The 25,029-nt window shown below is 37.8% G+C and overlaps 1 protein-coding gene across 1 annotated transcript; it reads left to right on the top strand.

Annotated features, from left to right (window-relative positions):
* Positions 1 to 738: 738 nt before the first annotated feature.
* On the top strand, positions 739 to 25,029 carry LOC140243881 (peroxisomal carnitine O-octanoyltransferase-like). Its single transcript, XM_072323551.1, has 15 exons — positions 739 to 841; positions 3,593 to 3,717; positions 5,305 to 5,486; positions 6,310 to 6,440; positions 6,916 to 7,027; positions 7,753 to 7,840; positions 8,716 to 8,829; positions 16,233 to 16,337; positions 17,397 to 17,480; positions 17,898 to 18,011; positions 19,229 to 19,359; positions 20,579 to 20,702; positions 22,312 to 22,484; positions 23,425 to 23,544; positions 24,909 to 25,029. Exons 1-15 carry the CDS (start codon positions 739 to 741, stop codon positions 25,027 to 25,029), a joined length of 1,827 nt encoding a protein of 608 aa, XP_072179652.1.

The following is a 25,029-nucleotide window of genomic DNA, read 5'->3' as shown; positions in this document are numbered from 1 at the left end:
CCCACACCCTCCCCCCCCCCCTCGCTCGCTCCGCTCGCTCGGGCTCGGTCGCTTCGCTCCCTCGCAGACTAACCGCCCCCCTAAGATGAAATCCTGGCTACCCCGTTGGTCTAAAGTTCAACAGTTACCATTCACAAAACATATCCATCAGTTCTCCCCGTCAGGGATCAGATAATACTTTAAATAAATAGATACAAAGTTGATAAGAAATCATGCGACACGGCTAAGTTCAACGGCTATCAGCTTTGATTAATTATGAATTTTTAGACTGTTGAAAAGTAGTGGTGCATTTCGCGTGGTGTATTTCGATTTAAAGTACGCTGGTTTTGGAGGGGGAAGAAAGAATAAGGTATGATATTGACTTCGTTGTCCTTTCAGTGAAGGCCTACAGAATATCAGGAGGACATACTCTTCCGATAACCATGTGTTCGTGTTCACACGTTTTGATACATTTGTTTTTTTTTAATAATCTCTTTTGATGGTAATTATAATGTATTATGTGAGTTCGTTTGCGTAATGTATGTTTATATTAGTGTGTATACGGTATAGTGAATCCACGTGTGCTTGTGAGTTGGTAGTCGACGCATTTTCAGGAATTGTTATTTATGCCAGTCATTGTTTGTTTGTTTTTTATAATCACAATCGAGAACCCGGCTTCGCATCGAGTCTTTTCCCCCCATCATTTCCCTTTAGAGCGCAGGTTGATATCTTTGAGATACATCACCAGTGACATTGATAATGGAAGCTTCATCGAGAGAGCGAACATTCCAATACGATGACGATTTGCCTCCTTTACCGGTACCGCCCCTTGAGCAAACATTGAAGAAATACATCGACTCGGGTAAGATAATACTTCCAATGCATTTACAATGAATGAATGTTGAATGTCAGTTTATTCAAAAACCAAACATAAATAACAAGATAACACAAATCGCTGATACAAAAATTTACATGGTTTTTAGGACCCCGAAAGAAGCAAGGCTTATGAGTGGGGCCCTATAGGGGATGCAAGGTACAAATAAGTTGGGACTGAGCAGCACAAAGGCCAACCGCCAATGATGTTAAGTGACATTCCCCATCATAATAATCAGTTGAGAGAACATTCAGATCAGTCACTGAAACCACCGACAGCAGACCAAGGTACCACGTAAGTTCACACACTAACCCTACAACATGGCAAGTATATATCAAAACGATCATAATGTATATACAATGGCAACAGATAAACCTACATAAAAAAGGAGACCATAAACACACTAACATACACACACACCCACACCCTCACACCCCCATACACAACCACACCACACAGAGCACTCAAAACTAAAGTAGACTGGCCAATCTACATAACATCAAATAAAAGTTGAACATGTAGTTTAACAAACAGTAGTCCTTACATGAGGACGATGGAAGAGGTTTCTTTGACGTGTGTTGTAATTATGAATCCGTGAGTTAAGGGCAAATAATTCTTTTAACTGGCAAAATTGTGGACAAGACTGAAGTTTAAACACAAAAACCAAACAATGAAACGATACTAATTCATCAATTGGTAGTAACTTTAACTGAAGGAATAATGGCTTACTCGGCTGTCGGAAATTGGAATTGGTGACAAGCCTTATTACTTTCTTTTGTAATACTTTCAATTCATCAATGTGAGTCTTAAACGTATTGCCCCATGCAACATTGCAATAAGTTAGGTAAGGAAAAACAATGCTATTGTATAAAGTTCTTAAAATCCTCTCTGGCAATATATATCTTAATCTACATATAACACCAACACTTCGAGAAACCTTGTGCAAACAGATTCTAGATGGAGTTTCCAAGTCAGATGCTCATCGACAATAACTCCAAGGGATTGAACATGTTCGCTAAGGACAACATTGTGTCCCCCGATGTTTAAAGTATCAATATCATTCGGAATAATTTTACCTCTAGATCGAAATACAATACATTTAGTCTTTTGAACATTTAGCAATAGCTTATTACAACAAAACCAAGCAAATCATTTTTTAATTTCAGCATTTGCAACCGTCATCAGAGTAACAATGTTTTTATTAGAGCGTAGTAAACGAGTGTCGTCAGCAAATAGTGAATATGAAAATATTTTTGATGAGTTAATGATATCATTGATATATATCAAAAATAACAAAGGACCAAGCACTGACCCCTGTGGCCAACATGCCTGTGGCACACCATACCGAATGGAACCAGATTGCGATTTTACACCATCAATCACTACATGTTGTGAGCGGTTAAGCAAGTAATTTTTAAACCATAATAATGCTGTTCCTCGTACTCCATAGTGTTCAAGTTTACTCAAGAGGATGTTGTGGTCTATGGTGTCAAATGCCTTTGACAAGTCTAGAAAAATTCCAAGGCAAAAGTGTCCATCATCAAAGGATTTTATGATAGCATCCAACAAGTTGAAAACGCCCATGCTAGTAGAAAAATGTTTACGAAAACCAAACTGTTGTGGAATTAGAACATCTCTTTTCAATAAAAAAAAAAATCGTTCAAATGCTTGTAGACTATTTTCTCTAAAATCTTAGAAAAAATTGGTAAAAGCGCTGTAGGTCTGTAATTATTCAGATTCTTATTATTATCTTTTTTATACACATGAACTATTTCAGCTACCTTGAGCTTGTCAGGCACAATTCCTTCGAACAATGATTTGTTGAAAATATCACATAATGGCTCAGCAAAAAAAAAAAAAAAAAAAAAAAAAAAAAATGAATGCATTCCTTGACAACCCGAGGGGCAATATCATCCGACCCACTTGACTTCGATAACTTAAGCGAGGATACAAATTTAGTGATTTCAAATACAGAAGTTGGTCTAAAAAAACAAGGATGAATTATCACTACTTGGCTTTCAGTATTCATAAAAAGACTGTGGTACTGAAGGAATCTCTCTACTTATTTTAGCGGGTAATCCTATAAAATACCTGTTAAAAGCTTCTGCCTTCTGTTTACTCGACACCAGAGATGATCCTTCATGAAACATCTCAGAAGGAATTGAGCACTTCTTACCTCATCCCAACAGTCCATTAATGTGTGACCACGTTTTTTTAATACACCTTTTACTCTTTGAAACAAATCGTTATAAAAATTCTTCTTTGCTAGATGAAGAGTTTTAACCAAAATGTTTTTGAACTCTACATATTTCTTTTTATTCACGTTAGTTGGTGTTTTGACGTAACTGCTATAAAGCTTGTGTTTACGATTTATTGACTTCAATAGGCCCCAAGCAACCCAAGGTTTCTTACATTTTTTCTTACATGTCACTTGGATGAGAGGAAAACACTGATCATATAAATCTGTAAAAACCCGAATAAAATATTCATATGAATCATTAGCATTATCCAATAAATACAGATCCTCCCAGTCGATATTCAATAGCTGTTGCTTAAACGATAAAATTCTTTCATGAAAATCACGCATCTGAGAATCTAAGAATCAACCACCTCTAATAAAAGTAACGATAACTGTAGATATAATCAATAATTGCCGTTGGTATCAACATCAATGACATGACCCCACTCGTGTCTCTAAGCACACCCATTTGTCTGTATCAATTTCTTCTACTTTCTTAGTAAAGCCCTTCTTGTCTGAGGATGACTTCCGAGAGACGCAAAGAATTGTGGGACGCTTCGGTCAAGGAACGGGTAAAACACTTCACAACGAGCTTCTCAAGAAGTCCGAAGCTTCAAAAAATTGGGTAATTGATCATTCTTCAATAAGTTATGTTGTGTTCTTCGATGTGTATAAGATTTGAGAAGTATTCAGACCGACAGCATTTACTTATATTTCCTTAAAGGTTAGTAGGATGTGTTCTCATTTGGACTATATTCCGTTTCAATGCAGTAAAATATTCTGATGATTATTATTGTCAGAGGGAATGGTCATTTGGAAGTGAATTCCCCTCTTCAGCTAAATGTACTGGCACTATAAAACGAGTCGTGTATTTCATAACTATCAGGTAATGACTTGTTAATGAATAGTAAAAACGAGTTTGGCAATAACTAATTTGAAAACAACACAATAAGAAAGCCCGCAAATATCAACTCCATATAATATTTTGACACAATAATTATGCCTTGGGTCTATTTAAGAGAATATGCCATCAAACAGAATATGAAAATGATATCAGAGCACTCTTTGCCACCTTTGAACTCTGTACTATACAATACAAAACAAAATCTAAGATATTGATAAGCTCAGGCGGAAGGTGCATTTAGAATGTAACATTGTCGCGAGGCATGATAAGATGTAAAAACAGACACACTTGCCTCGCATTGAGATAACATTAGCTCACACTAAGACATAATTAAGCAAACATAACCCATATAATTATGAGAACAGATAAAGCAGGGACTTAGATAGTTTATCAATTACCTATTTGCTGTTGTTGTTTCTGCTTAAATACATTCTTCTTTATATTAGATATATATATTCTCCGTTTTGTTCTTTCTGCCAGATTTGTGAGACGGTAGAAAAAAATGGGGGAAGACGGATTTTTAATTTTCATGGGAAAAGATAATGCGACCGCCCAGCTCAAATTCCACAGAAAGTATATAGGCCAATGTGAATTTCCACTTTTATACATGGTACAAAAGGGTATTAATCAATCTCAAAGATTTAAAGTCATGTAAACACATAAATCATTCAAAAGTGACTGAAATAAGGGAGAGGTTAATGCATTGTAGGAGGTGCGCAGTTTCATAAGAAAGGGGAAGAAAAAAAAAAGATTTAAAGATTAGGACCACTAAGGAGTGATGTGCCGAAGTATCGATGGAAATATATTCTGTTTCCCAGTGCAGCACCTGTCCGAAAAAAGAAATAATATATATATATATATATATATTGACATAAAATGCATTTTTTTCACACCAATAATGATATCTGGTGGCAACGATATGCCATTCATGTTATGAGTAATAAAATTCCCTATCCATTCCCGTTTGAATTATGAAAATCGGTAAAACATTTTTTTGAGTTATATCCAAAAATGCTAGGGGGGAACTTACTTTTTTTTTTTTTGTTGAGTGTATATATAGATATATTGTCCAGAGAAACTGCTAATATCTCAATTTGGGTTTTGTTTTAAGCCGCAAAATATTGAAAAGTATAGTAAAAGAAAATATCACTCTCCTAGGTAAGACAATGTAAACTTACATGATTTGAGTCGGTCAACCCAGATGACATATTTTGGTCCATTTCAGATAATCATAATCTGAGATTGTTTGTGGGTTTTGAGCTATAGGAGATCACTTGCCCGTCATTTCCGCTTGAATATTTTGTATAGTTGGAACAATGGTGGGAAGAAATAGCATATCTGTCATCTCGACGTCCTCTTGGAGTTTTCCAGAACCCTTCCGGGTCGTTCTCAGCCCAAGACACTATGTGGCCCCCAATGACAGGCAGTCAGCTTGAACGAGGGGCCATCGCTCTCTGGCATGTACTCACTTTCTACACACTTGTTAGAAAGTAAGGTTTGAAGACAACTCACCTTTTCTTCCAATATCAGTTGCGGATCCGGGAGGGGGGGGGGGGTACCGGGCGCCCCCCTTTTTTTAAAACAAAAGAAATAGAGTAATTTTGTAAAGGCGCCCCTCTCTTTACGGTATTCCTGGATCTGCCCCCTGATAAGATTGTAATCTATCATAGCAAACGTTATGAACTTTGTGTATTGTTTGGTTCCATGACATATGCCCTAGGGAAAATTGCTGCCATGAAATATCTGCACGCTAAGCCAAACATAAATTCTACCAACAAACACAACCCTCACCTTAATTCTATTTTTCACATCAAACTAAACCTAGAACCCTATCACAACCCTAACCCTATTGATAAGTCCTTGGAGAAAAGACCGGAGCAATATTGTCGCAGGAGCAGATGACATGTCATCGTATTCTTCTGTTGTCGCTTCTTTTAGCCAATCATTTTGAAGAAATAAAATATGAGAGCCAGTCAAAAAGGTGCTGCTGTTTGTTTGTTTTTGTTGTGTGTGTTTTTTTTTTTTTTTTAGCTTTTCATGCTTGTAAACAAAGTTAGCATAAACTCTATTGCAAAGAAAAGAGACAGCTGAGCCATGTATCAAACGACGAAACATTGATCACCGTTTCCATTGTGCCAAAGATAATTGTTTGTTTGTTTTTTTTTTTGCGTTGTTTACTTTGACCTTTTTCTACACATGCGAATGGCGATTTTTTTTTTTTGTAGGAATATAAAGAAAAAAAAAAACTATTTGAAAGTAGATCTGTATTGCTTTAAAAATGGTATAGGTTCTACATTGGTACATGTGATACAGGGAGCAGATCCCCGTGGACAAGAACAGGGCCGGAACACACATCTTCTCGATGGACCAGCTGCGGGGTCTGTTCCACACCTGTCGAGAACCTGGACTAGAGCGGGACGAGCTCTTCAGATTCTTCAAGACTGGTCTGGACTCCTTTACTCTTTCGTTCTTGTATTTTACACAAAATGTTTAAATCGTAGCAGTTCTTGCTATGCCGACTTTCACATGCGCTTCAATTTCACGCATTATAGTAATGACGATAACAATTACGATGAAAATAATGACTTAGATAATAAAAATCGTCAATGAATCGCCATTATTTTCCTCCTATAAGATCACCATCTTCATTATTTATTTTTCATCATCACAAATACGACAAGAAGCCTACAAAGAGGTCTCATCTAAAATCCCTTTTGATGTGAAGATACCGTATTCATATTTGAAGAAAACTGGTTAAAGTCATGTACAAGAAAACACGAAAAATATAGCCGTGTTATCTTCCGATTTGAAACTCAATGAGCAATTTCTATCAAACAACTAAAGTTGTCTTTGGGGAAAGTGTATAGATAGATATTGCCTGATTGAATGTTTAGGAACAGAATTATTATTTTCTTACAGAAAGCGAGGGTCAATGCCCGAGGCATATTCATGTCATCTGCAACGGGCACATATTCAAGATGCTGCCCTTTGATGATGATGGTAATCTTAACACGACATCGGAAATATTCAGGTAAACAGAAGGATTATCGCAATCATTAGAAAATAAATAAACAAACGAAGTGAAAGAGAATAATTGTATTTAACTCGTTGAGCGATGTAGGATATGAAGGTGACTTCATCGTAACCGGATGAGTCAAAAGATATCAAATGACGTCAACAAGCGAGGGTAGGTTGCTTAGTGCAGGAGCTGGAAAATGTGTTCGCTCTAAATTGAAGCATATTATCTCAGTATGGCTCACGACGCTCGTGATAGATCACCAACAAAATGTAATCTTTAGTGATAATCATATGACGTGTCTAGGCACCTATCGAATACCAGTTAGAACGCGTCTGAACGTAATCTAAAAAAAGCCAACACCGATTAATAATGAATAATGAATAAAGCACATTATATACATACATAAAACGTCGATGTATCGTCGGGGGTACATAAACGTAACACTTGAAACGTTGTAGGGATGCAAACGAGAAGAGTCAAAGAGGCTATTTTTTATTTATTTATTTTTTGAGCAGTCGTTGAGTATGATGATACCTATAATACAGTTGACGACCAGATGATATATTGGCTTTTTGTAGTGACCATTATTCATCGAATGTATGAAGCAGTATGTAGTGTCATGAACTATAATATCATGAGTTTTGAATCTGAAAACGATCTCCAAGACTGAAAACTAGTTTTGCTATTTAACGTTGTGCTACAAGATTCAATAAAATATAAGTTTGGTTGTTTTGTAGGCAACTGACTTACATCAAAGAGATGAGCAGAGAAAGGGGTCAGTGTATAGGCGCTCTCTCCGCGGACGATCGGGTCACCTACGCCAAGGTCGTACATCATTGCTTTGCGTGCAAGTCTTTATGTTTTTGCTTCTTCTTAATTTGATTTTTTTTTTCGGGGAAGGGGGCTGGTGGTGTCAATGGTAAGGTGATGAAAGGTGTTGAAACACTGCACAAAATTCCAAGGAGTCTAATGCCTTTTTCGTCATCATCTACGATGTTAAGCTTCTGATTTGATAAACAAAATTCCAAGGTAAGAAAGTGGGCTTTTCGTGAACTCTTTCCTGATAGGCCTATTTTAGGAAAGCAGAATGCTGTAGAAAAAAAAAGTAAGTTTTTAAAGTAAACTTGCATGAAACGCACATACAGACAATATATATATATATATATATATCAAACGTTTATTGTTATCAATCTTAATGGTTACTTTGGGTGTAAAGATGAAGAGGAACAGGGATCAGAAAATATTCATTTCGAGGAGGTATGGGGTGTCCCTTTAATTTATCTTGACCGCTTAGATGCTTCATACACACACTGTTTGAAAACAAACAAACAAAGAAGCAAAGTATATATTTCGATATACTTTCACGTATGGATTTGCTTGGCTGTCTCTGCATGCTTGGCATGAAGAACTTGAAAATATCAACACGTACAGATACAGTGCAGTAGTAGTAGTATCGATAGTAGTAGTAGTAGTATAGTAGTAGTAGTGGTAGTAATAGTAGTAGTAGTAGTAGTAGTAGTAGTAGTAGTAGTAGTAGTAGTAGTAGTAGTAGTAACACGCAATTTTTATGATAGTTCTGGTATAACATGTGAATTAAATCGCACGTTATACAATAATGATTATTATTGTGTATGTTTTGACATTATATAATTCATGCACATGATTGGCCATTGTATTTGCATTTTGTTGCTTCTCTTCAGGCTTTTGATCACCTGTGTTCTCTGGATCCAGCAAACCGCAAGCACGTAGAGACCATCAAAAACAGTATCATGGGCTTCATTCTAGACGACGGAAACCCGAAGACATATGCGGAAGTATGACATGATGGCCAGGTGGAATGTTTTTCCTCAGGGCTTCTAGAATTATATTACAAGTCTTATAATCATAATATAATGAACAAAACATTTCTGAGTAGGTGTTTCCGCGGTCTATAATGAGAGGTCACGAGAGTATGTTCAAATTTCCTTGGTTTCTTTAACATGTTAGCTCCTATTATTCCATGACTAGTAGCCATGCATCGTCACATGATTTTTCGTTGCTATAGAAACGACAGATAACGATAATATATGACCTTATTTGCCTACACATGATAGTCTCTTCAGTAATAACACTGCCCACTCGAAAGTTTTATGAAGCTTTATGAAACAAGGCCCAGCTATCTATCACACATTACCAAGTGTAATTTTTATAGGCCAAGATCGAGGGACACAGTGTATTGGGAAACATCTTGGCCAAGAATTACAATACGCGCCTTGCAAGCTTTCGAAATTGTCATATCCTGTGTACGCGACAAGATCCTTAAGCAAGTCCGAAAATGAATAACACATAACACATGATATCAGGCAACATTTTCAATTTTCAAAGCATGGACATATTATATCGAAAGTCACACATTGTTTTGTGCTTCTTTTAATTTCTCTTTTGTCTTTTTTGTTTTCTCACTTCTGGCACCGTTACATCAGGCATCTTTATCTCTAGTATATTTCTTCTTCTTCCACTTTCACTATTGACATGAAGTATACCTTTGACGCTTTACGCCAGGTAACTTTCAGCTGTATATATCTTTTTGACCTCTCACAGTTTAATCTTTCGAATTTTAACAGCTGAAACATTTATATCTGGCATTTACCTAAAACAGTTTTGCCTAGGACAGTTTTGGTCTTACACGGTTAGCCTCTACCACTTTTACCTCTGATGTTGTTTCTTCGGATATTTTTGCTTGGGCTTTTTTTTTTTTTAATTCACTATTTTACGTCTGATGTTTTTACCCTCTGGCTGCTTAACCTTTGACATTTTAACTGGCGTGGATGACAATTCTCAAGGCATAACAGGGAACCTAAAACGGATGTCGGAAAAGTTTCCTCAGGAAAAAAAAAAAAGAAAAGCAAAAGAAAACTACTCCTGACCATCATGACAGTTAGAGTATAATGTTAAGCAAATGAATTTACTCAGAGAGCTTTAAAAAAAATATTGCAGTAAAAAAAACAAGAATTCATCATATAATTATTTATCTCTGTGGGGAAAACAAGTCAGACGATAAGTACATGCAATCAGAGAAGAGATGTATCAGTATACGCATCCTTTAGGAAGAAGAGACCTAGGCCTAAACTATCATGCCTTGAACGGTAGTCAGAAAAGTTTGGATTGAAAGTAATTTTGTCACACGACTGTAGGCCTATTGGGAGAAATTTAACCCTGAGGTGGCTAAAGTTGAAGAGGTAATCCTAAGCTTTTATAAGACGTAAGACGTAACCAAGGATATTTTTTTTTTCAGGAAGACATAACTGACAGATTACAAAAATAAGAGTAATTTGGATTATTTCACAATAAGCCAGTTCACAGTTAGCACTAGTCTGCAATGATCTCTCCAACCACAGACTTTGCAATACATGGAATAGTCTTCAAGAAGAGCAGTTGAAAACATCCATGCAGGAAGTGTTAATTTACATGTCAATGCTGCATGAATGGCTTTTGTTAGTTTTGCTGAAAAGAATGCACATTCACCTGTAAATATCAATCTACATCTGGGGGTGTTTCATCAACGCTTGTCAGCGCCGACAACTGTCGGCGCTGACCAATTTCAGCAAAATCCTTGGCTTTGATTGGCTGAGATGCTCTGGTCACTGACTGTTACTATGGTGATTCAAGTTGTCAGCGCCGACAAACGTTGATGAAACACCCCCCTGGTTCATTTACAACACAGTTGTCAACAAGCTCTATCTAGGTTTTGAATACCTCAGTTGCAAATCCATTTCGATAGAAGGTCTGCAATGACCTTTATCTGCACATGCTCAGATTGAAACTGTGAACTGGCTTATAGACGTGATCACAAGTGCTATACAGCGTGTCCCAGAAAAAAAAAAACGAAACCGAGTTTCATTGCAATTCTTTGCGATCATAATCATATATTTGCTATATGAGATGTACATGGATTGAAAGATACACTTCTCTTCTTTCATTTGATGCACAACACGTTGTTCATAATTCATGCATGACTGAGTTAGAACAATAGACAGTGCTGCTACTAAATTTTCATTTGCACGAGCAAATGGCGACTTTGAATGAATTTTTCAGTCTTTTTCAGCAATCTTTTGCAAAAAATAAAATCATAGCTTTAATATTCATCCTTTTTCCTTTCATATGATATCCCATGCGTAAAAAATGATCAACGCCTGCTCGAGAAAACTTAATATGAAAATATCCTTACATTTTACCCAGATAGATAGATAGTGAAAAAGGAGCAGTTAGCTTTCCCGACTCCTGCCCGACTTGGCAGATAACAATGGCCTTCATGATTCAGTGAATTTCCACAAACATGAAGGGATGGGGTAAAAGGGAATGTTACAGATGATTTGGTTGTGAATAGGGTCCTAAATCAGCACGTGATCATGAGCTTGCCTGACCATGCAGCTAACTACAGAGCAAAGGGTGTTCATCAGCGGAATGTTTGGGAAGGTGGGGTGGGAGTAACGGACCGAAAAAAAACCTTCCGAGCCCCCCCCCCCCCCCCCCAAAAAAAAGACGAATTTCTACCCTGCACTTGCACCTTTGAAAATGGTAGAAGCGCAACTTCAGTGATAAATAAAGTGATGTACCCTCTCTTTCTGCTTCGCCTCCCCCTTCAAAAACTTCAAAACCCTGTCAGTGATGAAGGATTAACCACGCGTGAGGGAAATGTAGAGGAATAAAAACAGTGAAATAAATTTGAGGTATAAAAATCATCAAAATGTGCATCATTGTCGTAATGTTGATTTCCCGTAGCCATTGGACTGCGTGCAGCCTGAGAATACTCACGATATTAATCTTCAATTATTGGTTATGTCTCATAGCCTATTCTAAATAAATGACAACAAAGGGCTGTCCGTCTCATACAGCATTCTCTGTAAATAGGCCTACCCCCCCCCCCCCCCCCCGAACAACATTCACTGTAGCACTGCGGTTGTTTTGTGTGAATTCAATGGTGCAGATGAGCCCATTGTCTAATGCTAAGTCGGGAGAGCTGAATGCTTGTTTTCTTCGACTATCCGTAGAATTGGTAGAAATGAAGCATGCTTTCATACAAATTTTTCTCAAGCATGCATTATTTATATTTGACGCGTAAGGTCTCATATGAAAGAAGAAAATATGAATATTTGGGTTATGAACTTTGTTTTTCGAAAACGTAACGTTAAAAGTCTGAAAAATTGACTTAAATTCACAATTTGCGCGTGCAAATGAAAACTTGGTAGCACCACTTTCCATTGTTCTAACTCAGTCATGGCATGAACAATGAACATTAAGTTGTACATAAAATGAAAGAAGAAAAGTTTATCTTTCCATTGATGTATATCTCATAAAGAAAAGGTATGATTTTGATAGTAAAAAGTTGCACGGCAACCCGGTTTCGTTTTTTCTGGGACACGCTGTATATTGTCAATGATCTGACACAATCCTATAGGCGTACTGTTATCATACAATCGACCCTGCGTGTGGTCACAAAACTGACCAAGATAAGTGCAGTAGAGATTGTCCACTCGCCTCATTATTAATACTATTGCAATATATTTTCTCTTTTTCTTTGTAATTTTGTTGACTTAATTATGCTGAATTTACTAAAAATAAAAATTAATCGTATTGCTATAACAGGCCTACATAAGGGCCTAGTTATGTATAATTATGTGCGTGCCTACGTGTGTTATGGAGTTAGGAAAAGTGGGCAAAGCAATGATGTGCTGTGTAAAGGATACATTAAATGAAGAGTTTGATAGCAAAATTGATTCTTCGGTTAATGCGACATATTTGCGATTAAAGGTGCTAAAACACAGGAAAAATAAGAAAACGTATTCTTAATCAAAACTCAAAAAGTATTCCTCGGAGTGTAACAAGTGAGATATAAATCGCTGTAAAGAGTTCATTTTCCTTCTTTCACATGGTGGTCTTACTTTTTGTTTCGTTTTATTTCATTTCATATGATTACAAAATTTGAATACACATACTAATGCTACAACAATGCAATGAAAAAAACGAACTATGAACAGTAATACAATTTTTTTTTAATTTCAAGACAAATAAAGGAAAAAAAAGTTGGAAATGGAGGGGAATGCTAAAAAGCAGAGCTTGTAGTCTGCAGTCCCTTCATAAGAACCCCACTGTAGTTACAAAACAGATAAAACGAGGCAAAAAAAGTAAAGTAAAACAGTGATGAAGTATACGCATACAGACACAAACACAATACAGCTCTCTTGTAATCGAGGGAAAGAGAAACTGTGAGCAAGCGTGGTGGAATGAATGACAAGAGCTAGACTATACCTACACAGTGGACAGAGAAAAGGGAGAAAGATATGGGTCAAAACCAGGGCACGTGAGGCCAACGGCGTAGCCAGGATTTCATCTTAGGGGGGCGGTTAGTATGCGAGGGAGCGAAGCGACCGAGCCCGAGCGAGCGGAGCGAGCGAGGGGGGGGGGGGGGGAGGGTGTGGGAGGGTGGTGTCCCCCCTCCCACGGTAAGAACTTTTTTGCATTTGGATGTTGTAAATGGTGCAATTTGATGCATGTTTTTGCGCGTTTTATCGACGTGAAACAGTCCCACTTGTTTATGGTAGCAGTTTATTTTGATGTAGATTATTATTGAACAATTTGCCTATAAAAGGGTATAATTTAGATACACTTCTTGTATTAATTCTTTTCACTTAATATCATGAACGCGACTGAACCCGAGCGAGCGGAGCGAGCGAGGGGGGAGGGGAGGGTGTTGGAGGGGGGGGGGGGGTGTCCCCCCTCCCACGATAAGAACTTTTTGCATTTTGATGTTGCAAATGGTGCAATTTGATGCATGTTTTTGCGCGTTTTATTGACGTGAAACAGTCCCTCTTGTTTAAGGTAGCAGTATATTTTAGTGTAGATTATTATTGAACAATTTGCCTATAAATTGGTATAATTCAAATACACTTCTTGTATTAATTCTTTTCACTGAATATCATGAACGCGACTGAACCCGAGCGAGCGGAGCGAGCGAGGGGGTAGGGGAGGGTGAGAGGGGAACCCCCCTCCTACGGTGAGAACTTTTTACATTTTGATTTTGCAAATGGTGCAATTTGATGCATGTATTTGCGTGTTTTAACGACGTGAAATAGTCCCACTTGTTTAAGATTGCAGTTTATTTTAGTGTAGATTATTATTGAACAATTTGCCTATAAAATGGTATAATTCCAATACACTTCTTGTATTAATTCTTTTCACTGAATATCATGAACGCGACTGAACCCGAGCGAGCGGAGCGAGCGAGGGGGTAGGGGAGGGTGTGGGAGGGGGGTTTCCCCCTCCCACGGTGAGAAGTTTTTACATTTTGGTTTTGCAAATGGTGCAATTTGATGCATGTTTTTGCGTGTTTTAACGACGTGAAACAGTCCCACTTGTTTTAGATTGCAGTATATTTTAGTGTAGATTATTATTGAACAATTTGCCTATAAAATTGTATAATTCCAATACACTTCTTGTATTAATTCTTTTCACTGAATATCATGAACGCGACTGAACCCGAGCGAGTGGAGCCAACGAGGGGGGAGGGGAGGGTGTGGGAGGGGGGCGTCCCCCCTCCCACGGTAAGAACTTTTTGCATTTTGATTTTGCAAATGGTGCAATTTGATGCATGTTTTTGCGCGTTTTATCGACGTGAAACAGTCCCACTTGTTTAAGGTAGCAGTATATTTTAGTGTAGATTATTATTGAACAATTTGCCTATAAAATGGTATAATTTAGATACACTTCTTGTATTAATTCTTTTCACTGTATATCACGAACTCGACTGAACCCGAGCGAGCGGAGCGAGCGAGGGGGTAGGGGAGGGTGTGGGAGGGGGTGTCCCCCCTCCTACGGTGAGAACTTTTTGCATTTTGATGTTGCAAATGGTGCAATTTGATGCATGTTTTTGCGTGTTTTAACGAGTTGAAACAGTCCCACTTGTTTAAGGTTGCCGTATATTTTATTGTAGATTATTATTGAACAATTTGCCTATAAAACAGTATAATTCAAACACACTAGTCTTCTTGTATTAATTCTTACACTGAATATCATGAACGCTGTCTGTTCAGCAATCAAACAGAAAAAGCATGCACACGAGGGTGTAGATAGGGGCATATCCCCTCTCACACGAAGGTGATTTTGCGTTTTCAGACCTGAAATTCAGCGATCTGGTGCAAATTTTTGGTGCAACACTTTTTCATCGAAGTGTTAAAATCACGGAATTTAGCTCTTATTCCGAATGTGCACCATCTGTGCGTATGTATAAAGCCTAGTGAGGTAGAACTTAGGGGAAGGGGGATTCCCCCTCCCGCTCGCGGAGCTTTTGCGTTTTTAGAATTGAAATAAAGCGATCTTGGTATAACCACAGTCTACTTCTTTGCATGGCGGGGGGGGGGGGGGAACAGGAAGAAGGCGTTGGCGAGTGTTATCTCCACTCTTCCCTTCCGATGGAGCTTGTATCTTTTTAAGGCTGAAATTGAGATATCTCGTATACGCATAATAAGCATATTTGATGGAATCAACATTTGGGTAATCAAAAAAAAAATGATGGGGGGGGGGGCTGAGGGAGGAAAGGGTCGATTAAAAGGGGAAATTCCCCTTATACATGAGGGAACCTTCAGTTTTCGGAATATTAGTGAAAAGTCTTGTGCACTCAGAATTATTCAGAATTTTTTTAATCTAAAAAGTGTACTTAGCTAGGGAAAGCGGCAAAGAGGGGGAGGGTTTGGGAGGGGGTATCCCCCTCCCAAGCACGAGAGATTTTGCATATTTTGAATTGAAATTCAACGATCTGGTGCACACTTTGAGTGAAATATTCAAAAAAATATATCTTATTTGATGAAAGGTTGCAAAGGAGACCCGCTTCATGTGCATGCATACAGTATACACGCATTTTTTTTTCCGCCTCCCAACTCCTCGGTCCAAATCTTAGGGGGGGGGGGGGCGACCGCCCCCATCGCCCCCCCCCCCCCCTGGCTACGCCAGTGCGTGAGGCATGAGATATAAGATCCCCAAAATAAAAGAGTAAAAAGCTGAGGAGTTGTAGTAAACGATAAACGATTCTGGCATAAAAATGGGACTTGCATTGAAGGCTTACAAAAATGGGACCTGAAATTAAGGCTTACACTTTAAAATGTTTACAAGCGGTGCTTAACTCTTAACCCGCTCTGCCACAAAATTCTTCATAATATATGTATAACTTTTTCACTGTCTTTAGACCTGTCATCACGGTATAGCAGGTGCCTTCCCTCACAACAGATGGTTCGACAAGTCATACAGCCTGATCGTCACTTCGAACGGGGTTTTGTGTACGAACATTGACGTAAGTGGTTGAATTCAAATTGAGTGTCCGCCACAATAAGCCAGTTCGGTGTTAGCTCATGTACAGATGGGTACAAATGACCTGTCTTCTTTCTCAGTTGATTAGGCACTCCACTAGTCTTCAAGCAACAGAATGCATTAGCTTGCCCGACCTAACAATTCATGGAATTCATCAGTCATGTTCAAACAAAGGATGTACTCGCGTAGACCAGGTGACCAGAATGATCCACCAATTGGCACTTCGGAAAACATCCATTCATTTTGCATTGAATGTAATGACAATCTTCTTCTATTGATTTTGTCAAATACTACTTTTACTGCCGGGTGGATGTGATGGCAAGCACCATTTTAATACAAGGATTGCTTGAATAATCATTACATCACAGATGCTTATCTCAGTGAATTTAAAAACCAACATGCTCTGCTGGTACAAATGACATTTTTCTGCTCATGCTCAAAGTGGAACCCCGAACTGGCTTATATGAATCTTTTGATTTCAGTTTCGCGCTCCTCAAATTGGCAAGTTTGGACGTGTTCGTGATGGATACAAGATTGTTTTAAAGGGATGGCATAGTTTGGTAGAGATTGGAATTCAGGTTTTAACTTTTTGCGAAATAATTAGAAACCACTTGTATGAAATATTAAAGAGCATCTCATTCTCAGATGAATTAAAAGTTTATCTGATGAAAATCGACTTGGAATGGCTGAGATATCCAAAACAGAAAGAGGTCCTAATAAAAGGTTGGTCCAACCATTTGTTAGGATCTCTTTGTTTTTGGTATCCATTTCAGAACCGATATTCGTCAAATAAACTTTTAATTCCTCTTAGAAGTGTATGCTCTTTAATATTTCATGATAAGTGATTTCTATTTATCTCGCAAAAAGCTAAAACTTGAATTCTCATCTCCACCAAAACCATCGCCATCCCTCTTTTCGAACAAGTCCAAACTTGCAAATAGTATTATATGAGGAGCGCGAAATTGAAGTTTCATGTTTGTTTGTTCTTTAAAGATAGTTATAATGGTCGGCCGTGATACTAATATTTTGTCTTTTCCACCAGCATGCACCATTTGACGGAATGGCTGTCATACCACTATCGCAGTACCTCTACCAGCAATTGCAGACTAGTGGTGGAAACTGGCCGGTAAGTTCTTGTAGCTCATAAAGGAGCAAAATAAACACGAGATGAACTATTACGCACACAGAGCTATCAGTCCTGTCATGTGCAAGGTGATGCTTGAGAAGATAAAACTAGTCATGTATTCATCTTGAAATGCACGATTATTGCATCGACAAAGAAACAGACATAACTATATTTCAAGTTTAAAAAATATATACAAAGTGATATTTCAGTGAATATCAATAAAGCTCATACAAAATAATTGATATAGAATTTAGAAAGAAATATCTGAAATAAGATATTACAGTGTATGTCATGCATCAAAAGTGTGGCATTACAGGATTGTAATTATTCATCAAAATGCCGTGTCGTTCCTCAATTCTGATCTGAATGATGACAAGACAATCATAATAATCATGAACATATTATTTTGCTATACAGCATGAACCTGTAACTGAGAGACCGGACATTCAAACGCCAGGCGAGCTCATATTTGTCACGGATGAGAGGGTGAGGAAGGACATCAAACACGCCATTGACGTGTACAACAGAAATGTAAGTTGTCTGCTCGCTCAGTTCATTCCAACCACACGTAACAATTTCCTTTGTTTTGATCCAGCCGAAAACAAAACAAAACAAAAAAAAAAAAGGACAGGAAGCAGATATGGGCTAATATTCAGGTCAGCCATTTATTTTGACAAAATGATTAGCGGGGGAGGACGCTTTCAATAAACCCTAGCCTTTAGCGCAAACGAAGATCTAAATTGCACGGAGGACGTTCAGCATGAGAAGTGAAATTCATTAGGTAGATGAGTTTTCACACGGAACATTTCACAAACTTATTTTCCCCTTTCAGTATGCCCTCGCTTTTAGCAATGAGGGTCTAAAATTCGGAAGACTCAACCTTAAATGGAAACTTTTGTTACAGGCGAATGTCGTGCTGTGTAAACAAAGTGGAATGCATTATGTAAATGAGTTTTCACACGGGCCATTTCACACACTTAATTTACATGAATATATGCCTATACCATTAAGTAATTGCGTAAAACAGCTAACTTAAACTTCAGACGTAATCGCATAGGCATGGAATATAGTCTAAACCTGTTGCAGTGTTACTTTATGAAGGCAACAGCTATACACACCATACACCTGCACAACCCCCATATTGTGACAATTATTGTCAAAAAGCATATACATGTGTATATATATATATATATATATATATATATATATATATATATATGTATATTATATATATATACATACATAATGCTGTCATTCCATTTCAGCATAAATCATATAAAAAATTGTAACTCTTGCCTTTGGCCTTACTATAGAAGTAACAAATTGAGGTAATAGCCCATATCGAAAGAGAATACTAACGCGCAACAATAACATAATTATACACATTATATGATAATATCACTTTGAGTTTGTTTTTTTTTTTTAATTAGCACAACAAAACTATGAATATTATGTGGATTCAACGAATGTGGCGATATCAAAAGTGGAATACTCAGTGATGTTTCTGGAAATCTGTTTGGAAGTTCCGATTTTTGTAGTTTTGGTGTCGTCATTGCATTCGTAATATAGTGATATTATATTCATATTTTCTTTATATCGTTCCGCTGCTGCGACGTCACGAATTCCTGTATCCTTTTTTATTCAACAATCCAAACTCTTGAACGAATTGTCAAGTTTTCTTCAAACTAGTTAACTCTTTGAGGCCGACATCTTACAATGCGTGACCGTGGTATTTTCATCTCCAACAGGCGGCTAATTTTGAATTAGTCTGCAGCTCTTACTACGTGTTCGGCAAAGACTTCTTGAAGAAACACGGTTTGCACCCAGATGGTGTCATCCAGCTTGCATTGCAACTTGCCTACTACACCTCATTTGGCAGGTACTTTGTTGTTATTGTCATTGTCATTGTCGTTGTTGTTATTGTTTTGGGGGTTTGCTAGCAAAGTCATAATAAAATCATGTCCGTGTGATGGAAGTGGATATAGTCGCAATAAAGAAATATAATAACTATATTCATTTCCCCCTTATGTAAGAGTCATCATGTGCTATATTGAAGCAACGTTAGAAATATTGACAAGGATAAGGATACAACTCATAGATCTAGTGAAGATTTGAACGTATAATGTTTAGGATGATCTATCCTCGTCGCCAAATGTAATGTTTAGGATGATGCACAGATAAATAAACAGACTAGCAGACCTTGACTGTGGTCCATGCTTTCACTTGCATGTGTTCTTCTTGCCTTTATTCTTTACTCCTTGTGTGTGTGTGTAGATAATACACTGTATGTGTGTACGCAGTACACTCTGCATGTGTCATACAATACACTATGTGTGTGTCATACACAAATCTGTTGTACTGGGTGGTCATAAAGCCACATGGCCGTTATGGAAAGCCAGATATGTAAATAATGTATTAAGGTCATTAACAACATTATTAGTGGCCAAGTACTGGATGCTACATAGTGGAGCTAGACTTGTGAGCTCATGATTTCAGCATCTCATCTTATTTGCCGAAATGGTTAATGAAAATACTTTTTAGATCTCCATTCCTTTCTCATCTAAGTTCCGATAAAGATGCAAACTCTACCATTTTCAATTTAATATATTAATTGAATTCAACTTTTACAACATACATGGTGTGTAATAGCATAGTTAATCCATGTGATAAAAAAGAATAAATAAATGCTATACTGGAAAATGACTTACCAAGGAATAGACTGAACTGGCAAACTGCGTAAGAATTTGAAATGACCGTTGCGACAATACTGAGTTCAGCTTAATTACGTTTATTTCAACTTTGTTATTTTTCAAAAGATAAACACATCCAAAGAAAAAAAGAATGTAAATGAAATGCGAAACTTTGGCATTCAGTATATAATAGCATCAGAGGTTATATGTTTTGAGAGCAAATTCTGCTCAATATATTCTGCAATAATTATCATGCATATTGTATAAAGAAGGAACTAAACCACAACATAATGAAAACATAATTATTCTAAATAAAGGCCTGTATAATTCATGTCCCCATAGGAAACAAATCTGAGCTTTTCGTTTCGGTTCGTTTTGTTTCGTTTCGTTTTTACTTCTGCCTGTAAGACCTGGTGCTGCTTATGAGACAGCTACAACTCGGCAGTTTTACCACGGTCGCACTGAGACTCACCGCTCCTGCACTGCGGAGGCCATAGACTGGTGTAAAGCTATGCAGGACACAGCAGTCGATGTAAGCTATAGAGTCAACTTTCTTGAATAAAGTACATTGTATATACAAATAGACGAAAAAGAAGTGTCACGCTAAGCATCAGACTCAATTTTGACTCCAAGAAGGATAGGGAGAAATACTGAAAGGACAAGTCCACCTTCATAGACATGTGGATTGAGTGAATGTGGCAATTTTAGTAGAACACGTCAGTGAAAGTTTAGGGAAAATCCGACAATCCGTTCAAAAGTTATGAATTTTCGAAGTTTCTGCTTAGTCACTGCTGGATGAGAAGACTACTACAGCTTGTGATGTCACATGTGTAGAACGATATAAAGAAAACAAAGAAAATTCAACATATTTTCACTTTTCTCGCATAAAAAAGAACGCTCAACTTCCCTCTTTCGGAAGGCAGGGGATGTTACCCTTAACATACGTCAGTGACAAGTCGAGGAAATGTGCACTTTTTTCACAGAACAAAATTTTGTTAAATTCTCTTTATATTTTCCTTATATCGTTCTACGCATGTGACATCATACACTGTAGCAGTCTTCTCATCCAGCAGTGATTGCGCAGATACTTTAAAAATCAATAACTTTTGAACAGATTGTCCGATTTTCCCCAAACTTTTACTGATGTGTTCTACTAATATTTCTGCATTCACTCAATCTACATGTCTATAAAGTTGAATTTGTCCTTTAAAGAGGAGTGTACTGGCCAATTCTAAGAGAGAGGGGAAAAAAAAAGAAAGAAAGAGAGAGAGAGAGAGAGAATGACACAGGTCGTTGGATGCAGCATGCTGAAGAGGATGAGAAAACTGTGGGAATATCATGAGGTGTTTCGCCTTGTTTGGTAGTCTAGCATGGTGTCCACCAATGCATCTGTTTGAAGAGGCTACAATCTGATATAGTTTATCGCAAACACAATGCCAGGAGTAAATGTATGTTTTCACATATGCCATAGACGCTACTAATTTGTACGCTTCTATATATCTGTCCTTCAGTGCCAGATCGTATTTCTGTACTTCAGTTATCCCTGTAGCCATTATTTCAAGCTACAGTTATCGTTCCATGCAACTTGAAGGTATCAATAAAGTACATATCCGTTATTCTCTAGGGCAGTACTTTTCATCTATTTTCTTCTTTTTCAATCCTTTCGGCCAGGCCTTCATTGAAATTAGAAAATTTTTATTTTTCATCATGATAATTATGATGAAGATGGTTTATAATAATTTGTAAAAATAAGGAAATTGAATATGACTAATAATGACATACTTGTATGCGCTTAAAGAACGAACAATGCCAAACGAGATATGATGGGAAATGTATGAATGAAAAATGGAAGCAATCGACTATACCAGTATCTTTTATCAGGAAAGTTATGAGAGTTCCTTTTGGAATACAGACTAAAAATGACCGGTTAGGAGACCTCCATATTTTACACGTCAATCAGCTGACCTGCTGCTATTTATATGAGATATGAATGAGTGGTGTGACTGAACTCGAGTTATAATCATTATAATGTTCACACTGATGTTTCGAAGAGTCTAATGTTGAACAGATTCTGCGAAATGATACACTGAACTCTCAATGGACGCCGGAAGCATTATCAACTTTGTGTGAAACTATCTTAGGCATCTACAAAACTGGTTCTGCTCAGGACAGCACACGACCGACACATAGCCCTGATGATAGAAGCGGCCAGTGGTCAAGGGACTGACCGGCACCTCCTTGGTCTTTACCTCATTTCTCAGGAGATGGGCCTACCGGTGCCAGAACTTTTTATGGACAAGGCCTACACTCTCAGGTCAGTGACCTATACAGATATACGCAACATTGCCTGTCATGATACTAACCTGATGAAAAGTAGGGCCTACCATGATTTACGAAGTACATTGTATTAATCTTGTGGGGAATGCATCTTCCATAAGCATTCTGTCCAATGAAAGAAAGGGTTAATTTCCTCTGTTCTAAAGATATGCACACAGATTCTATATATCACCGGTCTCACCTCGATTTTGCTGACAGATTAAATCATTTTAAAAGTATATTCAAGTGACTCAATGCGAAAACTTGGTAAAACAATAAGACACAAACTGGAAGAGCAGACAGACAGAGAACGAGAACCGGGTTTCTCCAAAACCTTGTCTCTGACAGAAATTTTCTTTCATGACATCCTTTATCATGTTGTAAAGTGGTAAGATCGAGTTTTGTTTTAAGGGTCTTTTTCTGTTTAATGCAAGCGAATATATAGATTCATCTTTTTTCTTTTCAACTGATGCAATGTGAGGATGTAATAAAACAATTTGATATATTGACTTTTGATTTCGATAGTTCCTTGACAACATCCATTATGACGTAATATGGTCAGAGTTTGCAACTGATTGAATTGCCCTACATCGACGTAAAACAAAGGAGGTCGTAGGTTCGAATCTTGCCAAAGTATGTATGCTCATGATTTCCTTTATCATAAAGTGGCTACTACTAAACACTGATTACTTCAGTGCTCGTTTAAGTCAATCTTGGGCGATTTGTCAATCAGTTGCAAAACAAGAGGTACAAAAAACCCCAATAACTTAAAGGTAGAATTTTATCAGTTTGGTCGGAGTTTGTTTTAGTCTGTCTCTTTCCTCCATATTTACGAGGGATTGACAATTCAGTTTATCAAAGGAATGATATTTGATCTGACAATAGAGGATGTTCTCTGATACAAAACATTACAGCTGCTCCCCAATATTTACTTTTAGTGGAGGTGGAGGCAACTTCCCCCTGTCTACGAGCACCCTTGGGTACACCAAGGGCCTGGGAGCCATAGCCCCTATGAGGCAGGATGGATATATGTGTTGCTACAGGATCGGCAGCGATGAGTGAGTTGCGCCTCCCTTCTGTTTATATCTATAAAGGAGTATTACTGGTACTCTGCAAAACGTAGATCTATATGTCAGTATTATAACAGTGAAACTGCTTATCCTATGTAGACTTACATCAAGACGTCCTTTGCGATTCTTCTTCCATGTTCGTTTTGCAATTAGGTGGGGGTATATAAGGAAAAACAACAACAACAACAAACCCTGACATCAAATTTGCACTGTAGTATACAAGTACATACTAATTAGTGCTAGTGTTAATGAATGTGGTACTTAGTAGCCGAGTCTACGATGCAAATATACTCTATCCTTGCTCCCCCTTCATTTTCCTTCATTTCCTTCTCTATTTCGTTATCACTTTCTTACTTTATTTAAATCCACTTCCTTTATTGCATTGCATAATTCGAGGAGACTTTACATGGAATGTCAATTATATTTCCCCCTTGTACTTATTCGCTTCTTCTTTTTTCTTTGATGAATCCCCCCCCCCCCCAATTCAACACATTTATAATCTGATCATAACATGTTTATAACGGAATACTTTCCAGGAACTTGATATATTCAAGGACTTAATACACATGGACATTCATCGTATCGTTAATTAATTCATGCATCCGTACATCTCAAAAGCGCCACAAAGACATTTTTAGCATGCTTCACTGCTTTGATCCCATGATCGTCACCGTCAGCAAGCCGGGAGAAAAACAAGACGGAGATTCGAGAAATCTGAAACTATATGCGCAGAAGAAAATAACTCACAAAAATCATGTAAAGCGAATGTGCAGTTGTGGTGTATGTTAGGAAATCTACCTTAAACAATTTCGCCTGGGAGAAGCAGGCAGTTTTTAAAAGAAAGCTAACATTTTGGCAGAATGATTGTCATTTGTGATCTCAATATTTCATTTTTCTCCAGCTTATTCCAGAGCAAAAAGGGATGGTAATGATAGAGAACAGATATATCTTGCCATTAGGCAAGGTCTTATGCGTGTGCGAAAATGTGCTAATCAGCAATTACCCATCTTTTGACACAAAATCTGTAATGATCTAAGGTTTGCTGCTCCTCATCATCTGTATTTGTTCAAAGATATTTCCGTCTGAAAAAGGCACACCAGCGAAACAAGACTGAAATGAGGGAAAAGATTCTTTTGTTAGTGACGATACATGATCACACAATTGTCCAGAGATACACATAATCAGGTGTCGATAACGATCATTACATCAAAGAAAGACTGCAGTGAACAGTCCATGTGTATTAGGTCCATGGTGTAAGTGAGGGTGTGTGCACGAATGATTTGGAAATAAAGAGTGAATAAAGAAGAACATCACACCACGTCACGTTGCCCTGTCACGCCCTTTGCATACAGACTCCAGTTCACTGTCAGTGCCTTCAAGAACTGCTCGGAGACGGACGCCAACCGCTTCTTCCGCCAAATCACTCTCGCTCTCAATCGCATCTGGACTCTGCTGCATTCAGCAAAACTTTGA

Source organism: Diadema setosum, chromosome 20, assembly GCF_964275005.1.
Source record: "Diadema setosum chromosome 20, eeDiaSeto1, whole genome shotgun sequence".
In the NCBI taxonomy this organism is placed as follows: Eukaryota; Metazoa; Echinodermata; class Echinoidea; order Diadematoida; family Diadematidae; genus Diadema; species Diadema setosum.
Note: the sequence above shows the minus strand (reverse complement) of the source record. Positions and strands in the feature narration are given on the sequence as shown.

Excerpts from the sequence above, each read along its gene's own strand:
- LOC140243881 (XM_072323551.1), top strand. The coding sequence starts at position 739 with ATGGAAGCTTCATCGAGAGAGCGAACATTCCAATACGATGACGATTTG. Across the intron at positions 6,441-6,915 it reads CTTCAGATTCTTCAAGACTG|AAAGCGAGGGTCAATGCCCG; the intron begins GTCTGGACTCCT and ends ATTTTCTTACAG. Across the intron at positions 22,485-23,424 it reads GACAAGGCCTACACTCTCAG|TGGAGGTGGAGGCAACTTCC; the intron begins GTCAGTGACCTA and ends ATTTACTTTTAG.